Genomic DNA, 22582 nt, shown 5'->3' with positions numbered 1-22582 from the left:
CAAGGTGCGTGGCACCCCGCAGGTGTGACACCGGGCATCAGGGGACTTTCTGTGTGTTAAGGGGTAGCAATGAGGAAGTGTCCAGGGTGGGTTGGGCCTTTGTCCAGAATGGCAGGTGGATGACCTGGTGGTCCTCTCCAGCCCCAGGAGACGCTACCCGCCGGCCGGGTCCTGCAGTGGTCTTCACGGCTACATGCTGCCCCCTCCTGGGATGCTGGCCTGCCCGCCCCAGACTGAGCCATGTAACCACGGTGCGCCCTTGAGGAAGGCGGCATTTGCTGCAGGAAGGTCACAGTCTCGTGGCCTCAAATCCTCTGAGAGTGGTTCATCCAGCCAGGTGGGCCAGGATCTGGATTCGGCGTTTGACTCTCAGAATTAGCTGGAGGAGAGATGTTACCGAACGAAACCTGGGTCCGCTCGCTGTCACGCAGTAAAGCCAATCTACAGACACCCTGGTTGTGGTGAAGGAAAGCGCAGCGTTTATTGTGGGGCGCTGTACAAGGAGTCCGGGACCGCTTGTGCTCAAAACCCCCAAACTCCCCACTGGGTTTTGGGAAAGGCTTTTTAAAGGCCAGGTGAGGGAGGGGAGTTGCAGGCTATGTGATGAGCTCGTGTACGGTTCTCTGACTGGTTGCTGGTGAGGTTCTGGGGCTGTGTCACAAGAGTTAACATCATCCAACCTCAGGCGCCGGTAGGTCTGGGGGCCACGTGCTCATGGTCATCAAGGAGTTAATTTCTTCCCCTTGGCAGTGGTTTTAGCATCTGTAAAACAACTCAGGAAATGTACCTCGGGTACTGTTATCTAGGTGCTGCAGAGAAGAGCTATGGCAGAGTTTATGGGGGAGGGAGCTGTCCTGGGAAGGCCGCACAGGGTCCTGCTCGGTCACAGAGATGGGAGGAAAGTGTTGTGTGGATGAATATCTGAGAACATTTGTTTTTTTCCAATGAAGTTCCTTACATAGAAACTAATGGACTGCTCCAAGATCGCTGCGTGGGGTGGCCCAGCTCAGAAAGGCTAAAATCAGACCGGTATGTTCTCTCATTGCGAATCTGTGTGTGTTTTATTGTGGTAAGATTCATCACATAAAACCTACCGTTGTAACCACTTTTAGGTGTACAGTTCAGCGGCACTAAGTCCATTCACACTATGTAACCGTCACTGCCATCCATCTCCAGAACTTTTTCCTCTTTCCCAAATGAAACTCTGTCCCCATTAAACACTAACTCCCCACACTTCTTTTCCTTCAGCCCCTGGCAACCACCACTACTTTCTGTTTCTATGAATCTGACTACTCTAGGGAACTTTTATGAGCAGAACTGTAAGTATGACTACTATCGTATGACTGTATTATGTCACCAAGCATAATGTCTTCAGGGTTATCCATGTTGTAGCATACATCAGAATCCCATTCCTTTTTAAAAGCTATGTAACATCCCATTGTTCGGATAGACCACACTGTGCTTACCATTTATCCATCAATGGACACTTGGGCTATTTCCACCTTTTGGCTATTGTGGATAATGAACACAGGTGTACAGATTTCTGTTTGAGTGTCCACTTTCCATTTCTTTTGATCTCTTTATTGTTTAAGACAATATTTTGGTTGTCACTGATCACATGATCCCTGGCTCCTTGGCTGGAAAGTTACTGGTATCTATCTCGTCCAAAAGGTTAAATCTTCCTGTGTCCAGAGTACGAAAGAGCAATTAGCAAACACAGGGTTATGTCGAAATTTGTGTTGTTGACATTGTTGTCAGCTAAATTATTTGACACCAGATAAGTCAAACTATGGCCCTGTTTCACAAATGTGTTGTTTGTATTTTAGAAACTTCTCATACCAGCAGACTAGCATTAGCCAACATATTTATGCTCTGACAGCCCAAAGAAGCCTAGCCTGAACTAAGATATACCTCACTTTTGTGAATAAAAGTGTAAGCAGAACCTATTTAATTAATTTCCCTATTGGTCTTTCCTGTTAAGTACATTCGCCATCAACTGACTTTTCTATTCTCTATTTGAAAGTGTCCTTACTAAGCAAAATTCTATCTGACCCTCTAAGTGGACTGTGAAGCCCTATTAACCCTAGTCATTTATGAAGGATTATTGCAAGAAACATGCAAATATTATAATGGATAGTTGGTGAGAAATGAGGGACTCCTCCACCGTTGGCTGTGTGATTTCTGGGCAGTTACTTGATTTGCCTTTAATGTCACTTTGTTGTCACTTATCTCAGGATGGGATGCTGTCCCAAGGCAGCCAAGGGGACAGCCTCAGAAAATAAGACAAAGCATAAGATTAGGAGGGCATCTTCCTTTTGCTTTGTATTTGGAAGTGAATTTGACTGCTGCAATTACTGATGTGGCATCTTTCGCTCTATCGATTCAACCTGTATTCAAGTATCTGTTGACAGATGAGATTTTCCTGGTCCTAATGAGAATCATGGTCTCATTCCACACAACAGAAACAGTAGTAAGTAGTGAGCCACAGATATCACTAGCTTTTGTGGGTTGAATTCTGAATCCCCCAAAAAGATAAGTTCAAGTTCTAATTCCTGGTACCTGTGAATGTGACCTTATTTGGAAATAGGGTTTTGCAGATGTAATTAGTTAAGATGAGGTCAGACTGGAGGAGGGTGGGCCCCTAATCCAATATGACTGGTGTCCTTAGAAAAGGAAAATGCCATGTGAAGAGAGGCACAGGGAGAGCGCCATGGGAGGACAGAGGCAGAGACTGGAGGGATGCAGGTACCAGACAAGGAGCATAAGGACTGCTGGCCACCAAGAAGCTGGAAGAGGCAGGAAGGATTCTACCCAGAGTCCCAGAAGGAGCTCGGCCCTGCCAACACCTTGATTTTGGACTTCTGGCCTACGGAACTGTGAGAGGATAAATTTTTGTTATTGTACATTATTACAGAAGCCCCAGGAAACTAATACACTGGCCAAATTTTAAGGCTAATTGCTTGACAGAAAAGTAATACTCCTCCAAGTCTGATTTTGCAATTCATTCTTTAGGTCAGGAAGTACAATCTGAAACCCCACAATATGGAGCTCTTGAATCTAGAATCTAACAGACATTCACATGTAAATGATCAGATTCTCACCCTCTTCTGATCTCACTTGTCTTTGGAGCAGTTCGATAGTATTTTCCTAAAGAAAATATCTTTTTGTAAAACAGCTCAGGCCCCGTGTTCTAAACCCAGACGATGTCTGAGACGGTCTGCCTTGTCCTCACCCTGCTCCACCTGGCAGGTCAGCAAGTCCTGAGTCCTCCTCAGTGATGAGACTGCCCGTCCCTGCGATGGATACGGCCCTGCCCTGGTACCTGTCCCTGCCCCCTCAACCCCTTGCAGGACGGGCATGGCTCTGAGGTCGGTTGTTTCTTCATTTGTTGCAATTGGGCAGATCCTGGCTTCTCTTCCCACCTAAGCCAACAGAAGGCTGGAAAGGAGTCACCTCCTCCAAGATGGTCCTGCTCCAGAAAACGCCATCATCAATGCCAGGACCCCAAAATGTCACAACCCTCAAACCTCAGCTTAGCAACCTGGTGCCCGCCACAGCCCTCTCCACAAAGGGGTGATGAAACTGTCCTTTGGTGATCCCTCTGCTGGACAAGGTGCTGTCCATCAACTCACTCAGCAACATCCTCATCAAACCCTGAGCTCATGTGCTTTTAACCAAAGATGGGGGCTTCCTTTCCAATGCTGACCTGTGCTCCCTAGTTGCCCATAAGCAGAGAAGAATCCCCCATCCTTCACCATGTGGCTCCAAAGAGGCCTCAGCAGGGGCAGCTGCCTTAAGCTTTGCTCTCTGGACCTCACTGGACACAGACCCTGTGATCCCAGATAAAGGGTCGGGAACAGTCTGACACCCAGAGGGGCAGTTTCTATGAAAACAGATCCATGGTGTGAAAACAAGGGATGCCTCTGTGCTCACAGTGCAGCCTGAGGGCTGTGACATGCAAAGGCGGCACGGGACTCCGCTCCCCACACGGGCCCCCTGAACCCATCTGAGATGGAGGCAGAGCCAAGTCAGAAACAAATCCACCTGTCAGTGCAGACAGGTAGGGGATGCCGAGTGGTGCCGGCTGTAGCAGGGGTTCGAGGAGAGCTTCCAGCTGCCAGCTGAACTAAAGATGATCTTGTTTAGGGCAGATATTTCCAGAGAAGAGACCAACAACAACAACAAACAAAAACAAAACAAAAAATAAGCACAACTGTGTGGATTTGGGTTGTCAGTCCTCAGTCAATGATATTTAACAGACACGAATGAACTCTGCTCCAAACGCCCAGCCACATGATGCTCCCATCTCTGCCATCCCAATCCCATTGCCAGGGACACAGGGACAGGCTCGGGTCCACACCCAGAGCCATTCACCGGTACCTGAGTTCTTTCACTCTGTCTTTTTCTAAGCACCAACCAGAACCACACAGATTGGTGAGCTGCAGAAGGAACTCAGGAGCTGAGCTGCTGCCCTTGGAGCCTCCGTGATGAAATCGATGAGGAAGGGACAGACGTGTGTGATGAGTTATTTGCTGTTCTCAGCCATTCTGAACCCCAGCACGGCCCAGTTCCCTCAGCCAGCCCTGCGCGCAGTTCTGACTTTAAGAATAACAATCCCAGCCCCACTGGGTTCTCAAGTCATACTTGAACATCCCTCAAAAGCCACGTTCTTCGTGACACCTCTCATCTCCAACTAACAGCAAACTGTCCCTTTTTCCCACCTGCGCCCACGACCCAGCCAGCTCACACTCCCCCCCACAGACATCTTTGTCTGCAATTGTAGCCAAAAAACAAAACAAAACAAAAAAAACAGTTGCACGTTGATCAAAACTCCCTGGCATGCACCCACAGCCCGCAGCAGCCTGCGGGTTGAGGAATTCGGCGTTGCTCAACAGAACCAAAGTCCAAAGCAGTGTGGAGACAACGGCTGGGTGACGGGCTTAGGGCAGGCGTGGCGGGCAGGGCAGCAGGAGGGGATCCGTGTGAGTCTTAGTCTTTGGCAGGGATCGCATGGTCTGTTTGGGGGTGATGAACAAGGAGAGTGGGCAGGCAGGCTGGGCTGGACCATGGACGGCCTTCAACGCCCGGCTGGGTGGTCCAGGCTTTGTCCCGCCAGCCCCGGAGAGTCACCAGAGGTTGTTTTAGAGAGGAGATGACGACACTCAGATGAATCAGGCATTTTTCCAAAGTGCAGAGATGACATTTCTGGTTGGTCTTGAATGTCTGCCTTGACCCAGCGGCCTCATCCCGTGCATGGGGCAGTTAGCCATCCAACCAAATGACACATATGCCCACGCAGGCCCTTCCCAAAGGACACAATAATTGTCTAGTCACTATCCTCTCAAATGCCCTGGCCTTGAAGCTTCCAGTCGGTGAAAGAGGGAGGACAGGAGGGCAGCAGCGTCCTGGTGGAGTCCGTGGGTCACGCCGCCTGGCGCCCATCCAGTTCCCAGAGCAGCCAGGGACCTGGTGAGGCGGCTGGGACGCCAGGGCCTCTGCATGTAAGTGTGGGGGGAGGTGACGAGGTGGGAGGGTTTGGGGTTGCCCGTTGTTTGTCTCAAGCTGTGTGCGGGCAGGGGTTCTCCAGGTGGGTGGCATCACCGCTTGCAGCAGGGCAGCTGCGACGGGGCCTGGGGGGTCCCTGGGGACCCAGCACCAGGTACGGGGACAGCCAGGCTCCTAGTGAGCCAGAAGGGACAGAGTCCGGTTCCTGAGCATTTGGGCAGAACGCGTTCATCGCTGGCGGGGCCTCGGGCTGGGAGGACTGGATCCGTGGGTGTCAGGAGATGGGTCAGCTTGGGGCACTTGTTGTCACTGCCCCCTGTGCGCCATGAGGGTCCGGAGACTCCAGACTTGGGAGCCGCATCCTCCTCCCCCAGTCCCTCCTCCCCCCAACACACACAGACACTGGCGTGGGAGAAGGGGAGGGAGAGCGATAGATCTCTCTTCAGGAGGGTAAGAAATGGTACTGAAGAGGGGACAGCCCATGCCATCGGATCCATGAGTTAATCCTTCAACTACCTTGAACCCCACATCCCCAGCGGTTGCCGCGGGCTTCCCAGGATGGGCAGGAGGGCCACAGACAAAGTGGACCGGGACCTGGTATTAGCACCCTGAGAGGGTTCCTGGACATTGGAGCCACTCAGGGCACTGGCTTTTGGCTGCACTTTCTCACCGAGAGATTTAATTCCTGCCATTTTCAAGGCAAAAAAAATCTCTCTCTCTCTCTCTCTAATGTGGACCATTTTTTTTGTCTTATTGAATTTGTTACAATATTGCTTCTGTTTTATGTCTTTGGGTTTTTTGGCCCCGAGGCGTGTGGGACCTCAGCTCCCCCGACCAGGGATCAAACCCACAGCCCCTGCATTAGAAGGGGGAGTCTCAACCAATGGACTGCCAGGGAAGTCCCAAGGCCAAAAATCTCTTAATCACTCAGTTTAGTTTTAAAGTCTTGGGAAACCGGAGCACAGCCCCATCATCAAGTTCTCCCAGCATCTCAGTTCTGGGTCTCCTGCTGGGTTGGTTTCAGTGGAATCTAAACATTTATCTCCAACGCTGATAAAACTTCAATAGCACACACCTTGCCTTACGGGGTGTCCTTCCTTACAGGGCTTACAGGTTTTTACATATATTATCTTAGCATCTTCTAGACAGCTCTGGGAAACAGCTGTTACAATGTGGATAGCTAGGTGAGTCACGTACAGCTGAGCTGTTCGCCCAAAATCAGTCTGACAGGAAGCCAGCCTCCATTCTTATCTGGCTCCATCTGCTTTGCAAATCTCTAAAGCTTACTGTGCTTTATTAACCATCTATATAATAGGATCAATGCTCCTTAAGCATCTGCAGAGAAATCTGTAAAAAGGAAGAGGCAGTTTCTTCCTTTAGTGCCATGAAAATATTACTATAAATATTTCCTGTTTTCCAGTTAGTTTTTTTAAAAGGTCAACAAAATCGAGTATATCAATTTTTTTGGTTTTAAAAAGTCATTTTCTCGCTTATGTCAGAGACTATCTTGCATGACACAGAACAAGAAGTCTAAAGGCTTATTTCCAAGGCTTCTCCTGATGTCTTTTTTAAAATGCAGACAGTCAGTCTTGCCAGTTCAGGACGATTCTTGGTGCTTTTACACTCAAACATTCCTCCCTCCAGATGATCTTCATAATCCTCACTGGAGGGGCGAGTCCTTGCACTGTTTGCAGGACGAGCGGCCGCCAGGGCCATAGGCTATTTGCTGGGAAGCCAACAGCAGCCACCCACAGGAATTTTCCACTGGGGGCTACTTGCTGGGAGGATGCCCCGAGCTTGCCCTAAGAGACCCTCCCCTGTGGGGTCAAGGCAAGAAGGGAGCAGATGGGACTCCCATACCTCATCCTCTTCCTTCCTTGGGGCTGTGGGCCCCTGCCAGGGTGCAGGGAGGCTGTGAGCAGAGTCTCTGGGGCAAACAGGCAAGCCACCCAGAGGCAGCGGTTCACCCCTGCACTGGGATGTGCACCCACCCACCCACATACCTACAGCTTCCCTGGAACACGAGAGCAATGAGAGCTGAGATTTAGAACACCAGGTCTGTTTCCGCTGGCGGCCTCTCTTGGGCACAGGAGACCAGCAATAGCTTTGATTTCCAAAGGCTCCTCTTCGGCAGATATTCACAGAGCCATCTGGGCTACACTTACGTGAAGAAAAAACAAACACGTGAAACCGTGTCTTTCATTCTGCAGAACACTGCAAGAGTGTCTCTTATTCCTTCCAACGTTCAAACTAGGCGTTCTCTTGGCTTAGGGAGGGAAGTCTCAATGTCGAGGCGGCACAGGCCTGCCACCCGCATGGCCGCATGGGGTCCTGCGCTGAGAGGGGCGCCTGCTTGGTTGGATGCCCTGTGGTTGCCACATTGAAATTCTTCATAACTTTTGAACAAGGGACCCTGCATTTTCATTTTGCACTGTTTCATCTGCAAGGCTCTTATGAGGACTTCTGCAAGCTGAAATCTCAGACCTGACCCAATTCATTCTAAACTTCTTATGGGAGGGGCGGGATGGTGGTGTGGTGGTGGGTGGATGAATTGGGAGATTGGGATTGACATGTATACACTATTGATACTTTGTATAAAATAGATAACTAATGAGAACCTACTGTAGAGCTCAGGGAACTCTACTCAGTCCTCTGTGGTGACCTAAATGGGAAGGAAATCCAAAAAAGAGAGGACATATGTATACATATAGGTGATTCCCTTTGCTGTACAGCAGAAACTAACACAACAGTGTAAAGCAACTATACTCCAATAAAAATTAATTAAAAATAAACTTCTTAAATGTTTTAAAAACACATACATCCAAGTAGCGCTGGCCTCCCTCCAGGATTTATCCCACTGTGTTCTTGCCACTGCATCAATCTTTGGAGTCAGCAAGAGTTTTGCTTTCAAGGGCCATCCAGGAAAATACAAATGCTGCAGGGGGTAACTTCTTGGCCGATATTAGCACATGAGGTGGGCTGAGTGCCCAAGAGGGGCTTGGATCCCAGAAAGAGGACCCAGGTGGTAAGAACAGGTTTGCGGGTGGGGGGCGTGGAGCACAGGGAAGGCAGGAGCCAGACGGCAGAGTGGTGAATAGGGATACTGCCTCTTTCTAGATGCTTGGCTGTCAGAGAAGTATAGAGGTAGTTGGAGGTGCCGGGTCAAGGATGGGCATGGGACTCGGCACAGGTAGGACTTGTGGATGGAGAGAGGGTTCTGATTCAGAGGCAGTATGAAGGTGAAGGCTTGTGGGTAGATCAGATAATGCCCGGGGACACTGACAAGACAAGCACAACTGTCCCCATCTTGGGAGACTCCAGAAGGCCCAGAGTCAATGGGCAGAGCCAGAAAGCTATGTAGACATTTGTACTGTCACTCTTGGCTAAACAGTTTCAAACTTTTTTTTTTTGGATTTTGATACATTTAACTTTGTATTTGTTTTCTTTTTTTGTTGTTTGTTTTAATCATTGATTAAAAATGTATTAATTTCAGGTGTATAGCAAAAGGATTCACTTATACATGTATCTATTCTTTTTCAAGTTCTTTTCCCATTTAGGTTATTACAGAATATTGAGCAGAGTTCCCTGTGCTAGACAGTAGGTCCTTGCTGGCTATCTATTTTAAATATAGCAGAAACTCTTTTAACGCTCCTGATAGGACCTTTACAAGTCACGTCAATTAAGACAGCAGTTCTCAAACCTGGCTGTACAACCAAGTTGTGGTGGGGGTGGGGGGCTCAGAAGTTCCCATACACAGTCTCCACCCCAACTGATAAATCACGATCTCTAGGGTGGCTGGGGCTTCGGGATCTTTTTAAAGCTCTCCAAGGGATGCTGACCCACTGGGAGAGTGGAGAGCCGCTGGATTCAGGTTCTTTGGCTGGAACACGCAGAGCTGGGGGACCAGGAGCAGCCTCCCACCTGGGTGAGGCCCAGCTGCCTCTCACACACACCAGGAAGCTCCCTTCCTGCAGAGATCTGCCCTGCAGTTTATTTGTCGCGTTCTCTGGGGCCACATATACCAGCAGGCAGTGTGTGCATTTCCAGGTTCGGTTCAGATATAATTCCTCACCCCCCACCCCCCACCCCCGGTGTCTCAGAGTCTATCCTCCAAAGCGCAAAGCTCCCGCCCAGCATTCCCCTCCTGCTCTGCAGAGAACAGGGTGTCGGGAAACCAGGAAAGAGGGCGGCTTGTGAGAAAACGAAGTTGAAGACTGAATTCCAGACAGAGTGTGTTTCCCACACGGCAGTCCTGTGGGTGAAAGACACACAGGGCAGAACTGAGCGCTATGCCAAGACTGACTTGCCCGTGACCGAGAGGGTCCTTAACAGACATGCACCTTGTGTGCTGTTCCTCTTTCTAGCCCTGCTTCTCTTTCCCTCACCTTCACGGGCAGGACATAAGTCTATCGTCAGGGAGATGCAACCTCTCAAACAACAGTGAAGCAACCAGATTACGAACTGTTCTAAGTGGCGGTCCTTCCCACCAGTTCCTGCACGCCCCGCCACCCGCCCCAGCCTTTTCTTCCACCCTCCCTGTGGTCCCAGCCTTTCCCGTCGTCTCACTTTACTGCCCGCCATTGTCCACCATGGTCGCAGTGACAAGTGTCCCAGTCTCCAGCCACCACCTCCTGTCCTCCCAGCTCGTTCCTTCCTGTCCTCCCCTCCCTCCTCCCCAGCATCATCCACCATTACACTCACCCCTCTTTGTACACACCGATCTCCCTTCTGCTCTCTCCCTCCTTCATCATTTCTCCTGAAAAATCCCCACTGAGTTGAGTCCAGCCTTTTGCCCATTCAGGGGCCATGTGGTCCCGCCGATTGTGCTGGAGAAGGCTGTCCCGGGGGGTGATGGCCACTGAACCCCCACGACCACTGGCTTCGCACAGGCACCTGCTGCTGACCTTGTCTTAGTCCATCACGCTCTCACTCTCTGAGTCAGCCATGGCATCCCCTCTCTCTCCACTCAAATATTCAACACCTCCTCCCCCATCTTCCTTCTCAACACACCACCTTGCTTCCTCTTTCCCTGAGAAAACTGGGACAATCTGAAAACATTGCCAAGTGCCCCCTGCCATGTCCCCCAGGCTCCCTGCATTGGCCTCCCTCCTGTTCCCGTCTGAGCCGGCCTCTCCAGGTGTGTGTCAGGGTCCCTGCCGTCCTCTGTTCAAGGATATCTCCTCAACATCATCCGTGTTTCCCTTCTTACCGGATCACTTCCAAAGGCAGGCAAACATCCTTTAGGTTCTCTCATCTTCAAGTCAATACCAAAACAAAACAAAGATCCTCTCTTGACCACACATCCCATTGGCAGAGGTGCTTAACTATTTTGTTTTCGTTTTTTTTTTTGGGGGGGGGGTTGTTCCTTTAAGAACTTTTATTGAGATATAATTGACATACAATAAACTGCATGTAGTTAAAGTGTACAATTTTATATCTTTTTTTTATTAGTAATGTATATATGGCAATCCCAATCTCCCAAGTCATCCCACTTGTTTTTGTTTTTTGTTGTTGAGGTTGCTGTTGTTTACTGGGCTGGTTGTTTGTTTTGCTTTGGATCCCTTTGGCAATCTAGTGAAGCCTGTGTATCTCTTCCCCGAACAATACTTTTAAATGCATAAAATAATACACAGGATTATAAAGGAAGCCAATTATACTGAAATACAGTTATCAAAGTAAATATATATTGGCTGTGCCTTGTGGCACGTGGGATCTTAGTTCCCTGACCAAGGACCGAACCTGCGCCCCCTGCAGTGGAAGTGAGGAGTCTTAACCACTGGAGCACCAGGGAAGTCTCTCAAAATATTTTAAAACCATTTTGTTCACAGTAATTTATGTGCTTCTCTATTAATGCATTGCATTACCAGACCTAGCAGAGGTCTTACAACTACCACAGTTTTGAATAGCAATGACAGTAAATGATCTTTCCAGGTAGCACCTTTCCAGGTAGCACCTGTAAATGATCTTTCCAGGTAGCACCTGTAAAGCAATGCAAACTGTGAGTAATTCCTGTTGGTGATCAAGTCACAGGCACTGGTCATATCGCTGTAGGTGGCTGCCTTTATTCATAACACAAGGACATACTTTTCAGGGAGAAGTTGATGAAATAAATCATGCAACTTTTTTCCCCATCCAAGTTGACAGGTACCCTGAATTCTATGGGCCCTGGGCGTCAGATTAAGAACCCCCATCCTGCAACTGTTGCCTCATTTCCTGGTTCCTCTTGACGGTCCTAGTCTTTGAAAGAATTCTCTGGGCTCATTATATCCTGTGCCCCTATATGGACTCTCTCTTGAAGCCACTCCCAACATTCTGCCAAAACCGAGCTTGTCAATGTCTCCGATGTCCTTCGTGTTGCTAAATCCAGCCATCACTTCCATGCTCAGATGACATGATTTGTCTGATGACTTGACACAATGGGTCACTCCCTCCAACTTGGAACTCTGTCCTCGCTCACCGCTCTCCGAGTGGTCTCCTCCCTCCCGGCCACTCCTTGTGGCCCATGGCTGGCTTCTCCCCATCAGCCCCATCTCTGATGTTGGAGGGTTCCTGGAGTCAGTCGTCAGGCACCCGCTCTTCCCTGTCTACACTCTTACCCAGTCTCATGGCTTTCAATGCTGTCTCTCTGCAGTTGAGTCCCAAGTGGACTTCCCCACTTCCGGGCCCTCCCTGAACTCTGCACTTATACATCCAACCATGGTCTCTCCCTCCCCCACTGAGTGGTGACAGCCATCTCAACCCAGCGCATCTAAAACAAAATTCCTCTCCTCTGCCCTTCACCCTCCAAACCCAGATCCTTCACCTCCCACTGTCTTCACCCTCGATAAATGGCAACTCCATTCTTCCAGTTGCCCAAGACCTTGCAGCCATGGTGGACACCTGTCTCTCACACTCCACAGCTAAGCCATCAGCAAACCCTGCCCGCCTCACTTCCAAATGTCTCTAGAAACCAACCTCTTCTCGGCATCCACCTCTGTTACTGCCAAACTCACCTCTGTCATCTCGCATCTGGATGATCACAGGACTCTCCTGTTAGTCTCCCTGATTCAGCCTACATGTGACCTTGGACAAGTTACTTGACCTCTCTAAGCCTCAGTTTCTCCATCTGTAAATGAGGACGACGACATACGCATCATAGATTTGTCAAAGGATTAAATAAGTCAGTGCCAGCGGAAGCACTGAGCACGTGTCTGGCGTATCATGAACACTCAGGATGTTTAGCTGTGATTGTTTTTATTCTTATCATTAGTAACTCACAACTTCTGGACTTGAAAAGCTAAATTTACAGAGAATGAGCATTAAACATCATTTTTTAGCTGTATTTTACTCAGCATTTATAAATCTCAGTTTTATGTTTTCATGTGACCCCACGTTTTTAGTCACCACGATGTAATCCCAGTTCAGTGCTCAAATCATTTTCACAGGCTTACAAAATCCATCAAATAGTTATCTTATTCATGGGGGTTTCCAGCCCAGCTGAGACAATGTCCCGTTACTAATTTCATTTCTCTTTTGATGTAAGTCCTGAAGAGAGGTCCCATGAGCTCTACTGGATTTCCAAGGGAAAGCTGGGCAACCATCTGAGTTGCCTTATCCAAACCTGGCCTGCACCCCAAACTTGGGTTTTTATGGTCTATGAAACCAAGACACATTGATTTAAGAAAACCAGACATCCAGCCTGAAAAAGTCTGCCATGTCTCTGGATGCAGCCCAGCCAATTACACACAAAGTGGAGAACTGGGCCCCTTAAACTCTTTGGGGGATCAATGGATTCACATGCTTTTCCAATCTGGAGAAGCTGAGTCATCTGATCACCGTATGGGTTACTTACTGCAGTTGGCACTTGCTCTTGAGTTTTTACAACTACAGAAGGCCTTCCAAATTCCTCTTTCCCTGTGTTCTCTCCCTCTCCTGGATTCCATCCTCCACACTCTCAGACATGAAGCTAACCGATGCCTTGCTGTTTTCCGTGGCAGATGTGAAGCCATCAGACCATGCTCAGTGCCTGCTCTGGAAGGGAACCCACTTCTCATATTCAGACAGGAGTGTTTTTTTTTTTTTCCTGTAACCCCCCCAGGCCACCATTCAGTGGTCCCCTGCATTTTGGTTTCCTAAGGCTGCCCTAACAAAGTACCACAAACTAGGTGGCTTAAAACAATAGAAATGTATTCTTTTACAGTTCTAGAGGCCAGAAGTCCAAAGTCAAGGTGTCAGCAGGGTTGGTCCCTTCTGTGGGCTGTGAGGAAGGATCTATTCCAGGCCACCCTCCTTGCTTCTAGTGGCTGCTGGTCACCCCTGGCTTGTAGCAGCAGCCCTCCTGTCTCTGCCTCCATCTTCATACTGTAACTGAAAGTGGGGTCTGGCTGCTCGCCGCTCAAGAGCCAATAAAGAGGCCAGGTTGGTGGAGAAGAAAGTTTGCTTTATTTTGGATGCTGGCAACCAGAAGAGAGGACAGACACCTGTCCAAAGGCTGACACCCCACCCCCTGACAATCAGAGGGCAAGAGCTTTTATAGACAGAGGGAGGGGGCGACATGCAGAAACAGTGCAGGCAGCTCTGACAGTCATCTTGAAGTTGGGCACCACGGTCTGACCAGCGTCATCTTCATTGCTTTAGCACAGTTAATCTTTAGTTCCAGGGTCAGTCTGTTTCTACTTCTTTGAGGCCAATTCTTGGAATTGTGGCAGCTTCTGTCATGGCTACAGCCTGGTCACCACATAGTTCACTTCTTCCACCTGGTGGGGGTTTCAGTATCTGTAAGACAGCTCACTGGACATGGCTCAGATTATCTGCAGCCCTTGAGGAAGAACTAAAGGTCCAGGGCTTTGCTTAATGACTAAACTATTATTATGTGGTCTCCTTTGACTGTTTTCCTTTGTTTCTGCATTTTCTCACTTCTCTGATTAAACTTATTCTTCGGCTAAAGTTCTTCCACGGACAAAAGGCACGCTGAGGACATGGGGTGAGGGGACAAGGACCATAGGGTCCTACTCCATTTCAATATGGTATCCTCCCTATTTCTTTTTGTCTTCACATAGCCATCTTCTCATAAAGACACCAGTCTTCTTGGTTTAGGGATCTACCCTATCCCAGTATGCCCTCATCTTAACTAAAACTTGCATCTGCAATGACCCTATTTCCAAATAAGCTCACATTCTTAGGTATTAGGGGTTAAAACTTCAACATACCATTATTTTTTTTTTACCGTGTTGCATAGCTTGTAGGATCTTAATTCCCCAATCAGGGACTGAACACTGGCCCCAGCGGTGAAAGCACTGAGTTCTAACCACTGGACCGCCAGGGAGGTCCCTCAACATACCTTTTTGGGAAGACACAATTCAACCCAGAGCATCCCTTATATAAAGCTCTCCTAGAGAACACTTTAACTATTAGTCATCTAATCATCATTTAACACTTTTGAAAATAACCTTATAACTTATGGGGGGGTGTTTTGCTTTTCTAATATTTTTTTTGCACAGCAGATTTTTAGTCACCTATTCCCTGAAAAAATGAAGACAACATAGCAAATCTACACAACTATCTTGTCAGGAAAAACACATATGCAACGGCACCCGGGTATTTTATTAAGTGGAATTCGATCATTTCATTTTAATATGATCTACTGCATTTTTAATGGATTCTAATGAAATTTGGTGAGTTGAAATTAGAGAGATAATGCCTCCTGGGAAATGGTTTAGTATTTTTATGGTCATGGTAACTTAAGCTTGTAGTTTTCACTAAATCGGTAGTTTGTTCAATCTCGCTGAGTTGAAAATGGCCTCTGCAAGCATTTAACCACATACCATGATTTTCATTCGTATTAACACAGGCTTTTCCCCAAATCAGCTCTTGTTATGAAAAATAGATTTTTCTTTACCCATCCAAGATAGAGGGGAAGTTTTAAGCTATAAATGGTCATTTCCATATGATTTGGGCAAGATATTTCACATTGGTTTTCCTGAATAATATTAGCAAGCCCCAACTATCATGGCAGTAATAAGTTAATTATATAATTATTCTGTCTCTGCCTCTTACGGAAAGCCTGCGGTTCTTCCACACCGTGTGTAGATGGCATAGAAGTCCTCATAAATTTAAAATACAGGTGCCTGCCAGTGTGAAAAATAACCCAAGGAAAGTCACAGAAAGCTTGGAATAATAATGAAGGAAACTTCATTTTTAGAGCCAAAAACCCCACAGTCCAGTCCATCCTAAGTGAATATGAAATGATTTTTCCAAGGTATTAGTTGATCACTTTGTCATAATTCTTATATATTTGTATGAAGAGATGTACTAAAATAGCACCTCTGGGGTATCCCTAAGCTTTTAGGAAAGAGATCCACTCGCTTTGTATATTACGGAGAAACAAGCATCCAACATGTCATTTAGGAATTACTGGTTGGAGTTCTTTCAAGCTGATAGAGCACAGAAGTCCTTTTCCTTTTCTCCTGTTGGGCAGTGTTGCTAGTGTAGCTCTCTTAGATGAATCTAAATCTCCCTTGAGTTTATCGTTAGTTCCCACGGTCTAGCATTTATGAAATATTTAAACTATTGACATGAGGTCTGGTTGGGGTGACACGGAGGACATTACAGTTTTTTTGTTAAATTTTTTGTTTTATATTGGAATATAGTTGATTAACAATATTGTGTTAGTTTCAGATGTACAGCAAAGTGATTCAGTTATACACAGACATGTATCTATTCTTTTTCAAATTCTTTTCCCATTTAGGTTATTACAGAATACTGAGCAGAGTTCCCTGTGCTATACAGTAGGTCCTTGTTGGTTACCTATTTTACATATAGCAGTGTGTACACGTCAATCCCAAACTGCCAATCTATCCCTCTCGACATTACAGTTTTTTGAACCAGACATTTTGTTCAACTGCTGAACATGAAAGTTGAGGCAACTCTGCATTCTTTCAAAGTCCAACGACTATCTTCCTTGAAAGGCAGCTCTTCATTTCCCCGATAAAGCTCCAGGAAACAAAGTCCAAGCTGTCTCCACAGTGGATCCAACATGTGTCAGGAGGCCATGGGAAAGACATATATGGGATGGCCCGTTCCCAACCGGCTCTAAATCCGCTCCGACTGCAGGGCAGTCAAAAGCTGGAATGAGGTCCAAGAGGCCAAATCATCCAACTCTTCTGCCCCGGTGGCTGTGGGTATAGAACCTCCCGCACACCTGGCTGGGGCCCTGCCTCCCTGGTACAACCCGCACTGCTCCTGCTCTGGGGCTGACACTCCCTTCAGCTGTTGCAGGTGGACAGGGGAGAGGACACGTGTCCATGGCAGAGCTCTTCAGAACAGAGGCTGAGGGACCCAGGGGAGTAGAGACGCAGGCGCAGGGGCCAGGCAAACAACCCATCTGTCCCTCGTCCTGGTGAGGCTCCCCCACCAGCCACTGTTCTTGCCGTGATGCCTCACTCAGAGGCGACGCTCCGAAGCTGGCACAGCTGGGGTCCGGGCAGGCTGGGAGAAAATCCACCGTGTGCTCTGGGTTCCCGCCTGGTTCTTTTTCTGTTTTGTTTTGTTTTAATTCCTTCCTTTAAAAAAAAACGTAGCTCACAGACAACAGAGGAAGGAGACAACATAAAAGTTTATGTGAAGAGAAAAACCCTCGCCTTTCAGATCTGGTGCTCATAAAACCGGATCCAGTGTAAGGGGCCGACAGCAGCCCTGGTGCTATTCATGGCTGCCCTTCACAGATTTTCACATGCGTTTACAGCCCTGGGGTTTGCTGAGACTCTCCCGGGGGCACATCAGAGCGTCTTGCTTGCTCTCCTATTTGTGCTTATTCGACCCTCCCCCAAATCAAAATTATCTTGTTTTTTAATCAACCCTAACTCATCATTGCTCCATTAAACGTCCCCCAGACTTCCACCCTCTAAGTCCACTTGCCAAAGTGATGTGACTTCAAGCTGTCCTTTGGCCAAGTCGGGGGAGGATGTCTCCAGCCAAATAAGTTTAGGAAATGCCACACAAGAGACTTTGCTGAGAGATTCCCAATTATGCTTGCATATTACCAGCAATGAGAAGGCCTACAGTTACCAGATTTTCTCCAACCTACCTGGCATTAATGTCTTTCACGAGACATCCTGCCAACACAGCATCCCAAGAAGCGGTCACTGGGAAGCACTGCCCTAAATCCTGCTCACAGCTGTGACGGCCACATACTGCCCACCCAGGAGCGTGCTTCGGGGGCTCTGTGAACCCAAATGCAAGGCCCAGCGTTTATTCCTGGAATGCGTCATTTTGCTACAGGCAACCCCACCCGCCCAGCCTGTCATGGTCTTTTTGGAACCTGATTCTTAGAACCATATTCGTCTTAGACGCACACCTCTCCAGCAAATGTTTCCACGAGCACAGGCACGTCTGCAGGAAAAGGGTAGCCCATGGGCGAAGCCAACTGCAGGCCATCTGAACCCTCCCCACGCTACCCCTCCTGGGAGGCCATGCTTGGGCAAGTTCCTTCCGAAGCATCAGGGATGAGTTTTATGTGGTTTCCAAGGAGATTCGTTCGCTTGAGGTTGTTTTTCCATCCAATGGCCCCAAAGTGAAAAGTGGTTGCTGGGAAGTTGAATTATGACCTAACACCAGTAGCAGCAGCTGGTAACTAGGGGGAAGGGGTGGGGAGCTGGGGTCTGGGAGTTGGGGGCTCATTAACACCCACTTCTTAAATTAGCAAATCCTTCTAGCACCAGTTTAAATATAGCAACCTAATGGTTTCTAAAATTAGCAGTCATTGCTCTCCATAAATATTTAGACATCCAATAAACTTCTGGTCCACTTCCCTAGACTAATGGGGTCGAGCAGGCTTTCATGCCACATTCTTTAGGCTCAGTGTACTTAATGATTGACCTTGACAAGCAAGGACTGGGAGGAGCCTCAAAAGGCCCTGGCCAGGGACAGAGAGTGCGGCCACCAGGCTGGAGGCGGCCTCCAGGCGTTACTAGAAGGATCTCAGAGGCCATCTGGAGAAATCCACAGCCTCCAGGCTCCCTAGAGAAGCCAACCATCCTGGTTTGCCTGGGACTGTCCGGATTTCAGCGCTGAAAGTCCCCCACCCTGGCCACCTGAACCACTGTAAAAGGACATCTTCAGGGGGGAGAATCAACCCCCCCAGGATGCACTGATGACACCACCCCTAGGCCCTCACGCTAACTTCAGTCCTACTGAATACAGAAAGGAACAATTAAACCAGGGAAAATACTAGCCAGGCCAGAAAGTGAACTTTCATCCCTGCACCCAAATTCCCCACATGGAAAACAGGGGAGGTAACAGCTGCTGCTTCACTAAGTAATTGTGGGGAATAAACTGGGTGGCAGGTGTGAGCGCTCAGCGCAGCACCGGGCATCACTCAGACCCAGTAAATCGGTGCTTTTGGTGTAAGCTCTGCTCAGACACCCAGTGCATCAGGGAGGTGGGTGGCAGCAGCTCTCGCCCCGCACATCAGAGCGGCCGCCCCGTGGGCCTCACCACCTGCCTGACAGTGACCACAGGACAGCTGGCCCCACCCTTCCCTGGGCAGCAGGGACTGTGAGGGTCTCCCCTCGCCCCGCCCCCCACAAGCCCAGCACCTGCACTGAGTGGGCTTTGCTGAATGGAGGGAAGAAGGCTTCCGAAGGAAAGCCAGCTTCCCGACCAGAGGCTTGTGGCTGATCAGCCGGAGGTGTGAGGGAAGAACACAGGGTCCTGAGCAAATAGTCATTTTTAACGTCAGCAAAACCCTTGACCTCATCCCCCGCGGACCACCGATGTCCTGTCCAGCACCACGCTGTCTCATCATTATATAGCTGGCTTGTTAAGCAGGACAGAACTAAAGATTACCTGCAACAATGCTAAGACATGCAGGCATAGATTTTTAAATTCAGCAAGATGATCACAGAGGCTCCCACTGGAAGCATCACCTGTTACTAACCAGATCCTGCATCGTGATTTAGTGGGAGATTTCTTTACAATGCACCCAGGATTAAAGACAGGAGAGCCTGTGGGACCCCAAAGACAGCTGGCAGGAGAATCTGCGTTGGGAGACGCCCTCCCAGCCCACTTCTCCCCGCAGCCTTCCTGCGCTTAACGGTAGAACACTGCTCTGAGAAAGAAGGAAGAAAGCGGGTTTTGCCTTCTGAATTCTCACCAGTTTGGGTTGCTGAAGGGACTTGTCACCAGCAGAGAAGCTTCCCTTTTTTCCCTTCAGAATCAGAAGACACTTTGGGGCCATGAAGTCCAACTCCCTCGTTTTAGAGAGAGAGAGGCCCCCAGTCAGCCAGAGGGTGGAGGTGGCCCCGGGCTCAGGACCCCTGGTTCTCTTCTTTTGCTCCATATTCTGCCCCTGGCAGGAGAGAAGAGCTAGTGGTGTCCACACAGGCAAGTTCTGCTCTCCCTCCCTTTTTTTCCTTCCTTCCTCTCCCCTTTCCATCCTCCATCTTCCCTGCCTCTTCCCTCCCTCCCTCTCAATATTTCCTGAGTATCCCCTATATGCCGGGCACTACATACGATATAGATGCAGGGTCCTTGCTCCCAAGAAGGGCTTGAAGTTTTGCCATGGTTAGAATGTTTTTAAAACTCTGAAATGGCTCCGTGTCCCCGTGTCTCCGAAAACCAGGCAGCAGCTTTTGTCTCGTAACAAGTCCTCCCCTCTTCAGAGTGGTATGAGGGGAGGTGCCCTGCCCGCAGAGGAGGGTCGTTGGTTTGTGGTCCTGGCCGCAGCACCTAAGGAGCTGATGACCTTGGTCATTCCTGTCCCCTGGCGTCGGTGGATAATCTCTAAGGTCACATCTGGGATTCTGGAAGGCAGCGTCTCACCTGCCTATGGTGCTAAACCCCTTCCTACCTGAGAGAAGTCTCCCACTTGCATAAAAGGTTTCATCCTGACAGGCAGTCTAAGCTATTTGCTAAGTCATAAGCAGCACACACCTTAACAATTATCAATCCATTTGTTGATTTAACAACCTTACGGATTACCGATCAAACAGAATGACGTGAGATTCAAATACAGCAGAGTCTGAGCGTAGACAGAAGGCAGAACTTCCCACATGGGGTTGGTAAGCATTGAGAGAAGTGGGGGCTCTGCAGTGCCCTTCCCTGGGGTCCTTGGAAAGCCCAGCCCAGCCAGATGTCAGCTGTCACCCCTTCTAGCTCTGGCCTCCCAGGGAAAGTGTCTTAGCCGAGCAGCTTCTTCTTTCACCCAATCAAGTCTCAGAAACTATTTTTTTTAAATATGTTAATCGTGGTACCAACCGCCTATGGAAACGTCCGTTTCGGTGGCAGAAATAAATGCATCAAGATAATCTTTAACCCGTTTCCTCTCCCCCCCCCCCCCCCCCGCCCCGCCTCCCGGCTTCATTAGGACTCCTGTGGGCGCCTGAGCGAGCGGCAGCCGCCGGCAAGGCCATGGCCAGCACAGCCGTGCAGCTCCTGGGCTTCCTGCTCAGCTTCCTGGGCCTGGTGGGTACGCTCATCACCACGATCCTGCCGCACTGGCGCCGGACGGCGCACGTGGGCACCAACATCCTGACGGCCGTGTCCTACCTGAAGGGGCTGTGGATGGAGTGCGTGTGGCACAGCACGGGCATCTACCAGTGCCAGATCTACCGCTCGCTGCTGGCGCTGCCCCGCGACCTGCAGGCGGCGCGCGCGCTGATGGTCATCTCCTGCCTGCTGTCGGGCGTGGCCTGCGCCTGCGCAGTGGTCGGCATGAAGTGCACGCGCTGCGCCAAGGGCACCGCGGCCAAGACCACGTTCGCCGTGCTGGGCGGCGTGCTCTTCCTCCTGGCCGGCCTGCTCTGCATGGTGGCCGTGTCCTGGACCACCAACGACGTGGTGCAGAACTTCTACAACCCGCTGCTGCCCAGCGGCATGAAGTTCGAGATCGGGCAGGCCCTGTACCTCGGCTTCATCTCCTCGTCCCTGTCGCTCATCGGCGGCACGCTGCTCTGCCTGTCCTGCCAGGACGAGGCGCCCTCCAGGCCCTTCCGGGCGCAGCCCCGGGCCGGCACGGCCACCGCGCCCGCCTACCGGCCACCCGACGCCTACAAGGACAATCGGGCCCCCTCGGCCACCTCGACCTCGCACAGCGGGTACAGGCTGAACAACTATGTGTGAGTGCCCAGGGCCTGTCCCTCCCCCAGCCCCCGAGAGACGCCGGGACCCAGCCTGCTGACCGCTTTGCGGTCCCGGCACCAAGTTTACTTCTGGGCTGCTTTTGTGTCCAAAGGAATAACGTGAACCTGAGGAAATGGGCTTAGAATGCAGGGAAGGAGGGGAAATGAGGAGAAAAGCTCTACATACCAAAGACAAAAAAAGAGAAAGAAAGAAAGAAAAGAAAATCCTCTCTGTTTTTGTATTTATTATATGTATTTAAGCGAGTGATTTAATGACCGCTGAATAAAAAGCGACTTGGGAGTTTGGTCAGTGGGGTTTGCTTGCAAGCCAGGAATAAACCTTTTGGATGTGGTTGTCTATGAATGGACAATATCTGATCTGTTTCCAGACCATTATTCTGTCTGCTAAGATGCTGGTAATAGCGCACTTCCGGCTCTGCCCACGCAGGACCGGAAAGTCACAGGTGGGCTGGGCTGATGTCCAGCTGAAAGATGCCTGAGCAACATCACCGAAAACTGCCGCCCTCTCCTGGCTGGAACTCAGAGGCTGGGCAGGAAGTACAGGGCTTCCTTGAAAAAAAGGTAATTGCCATACATCACCAAAGAAGGACAATGTCATTTTCTACCCGTGAGCAGTCGGCCCCCACTAGTAAAGCAGGGAAAGTCAGAAGAAAAAAAAAAAACGGCAAAGTGAAACGCTCCTGGTCACTTGGCTTTCCAGGCATTGGCAAGAGGCCCAGTTAGGAAGGCTGCTCACCCTGAGGGCAGGATGGGACATCACTGGCTTCTTTTCTGGGGACAGAAGTATGATGGCAGCCGGCATCAGATCAGCTACAAGGGCTGCTGACTGCTCTTTTCTCTGGAAAGAACTGCTGGGAGGGCCAGGTGAGGTCTGACAGCTTTAGGAACACTGATGCTGTTTTCTGGCTCTGATCTAAATCAATCTCTCTCTCACTCACACACACACACACACACACACA

The 22582-nt window shown here is 49.4% G+C and overlaps 1 protein-coding gene across 1 annotated transcript; it reads left to right on the top strand.

Moving 5' to 3' along the window:
- Positions 1-5384: 5384 nt before the first annotated feature.
- CLDN14 (claudin 14) lies at positions 5385-21942 on the top strand. Its single transcript, XM_057697573.1, has 2 exons — positions 5385-5501; positions 20849-21942. The coding sequence occupies exon 2, from the start codon at positions 20893-20895 to the stop codon at positions 21601-21603; it is 711 nt and encodes a 236-aa protein (XP_057553556.1). The 5' UTR covers positions 5385-5501; positions 20849-20892; the 3' UTR covers positions 21604-21942.
- Positions 21943-22582: the final 640 nt, after the last annotated feature.

This window comes from Hippopotamus amphibius, chromosome 10 (genome assembly GCF_030028045.1).
Source record: "Hippopotamus amphibius kiboko isolate mHipAmp2 chromosome 10, mHipAmp2.hap2, whole genome shotgun sequence".
Lineage (NCBI taxonomy): Eukaryota > Metazoa > Chordata > Mammalia > Artiodactyla > Hippopotamidae > Hippopotamus > Hippopotamus amphibius.
This window is presented reverse-complemented; position numbering and strand designations above follow the sequence as displayed.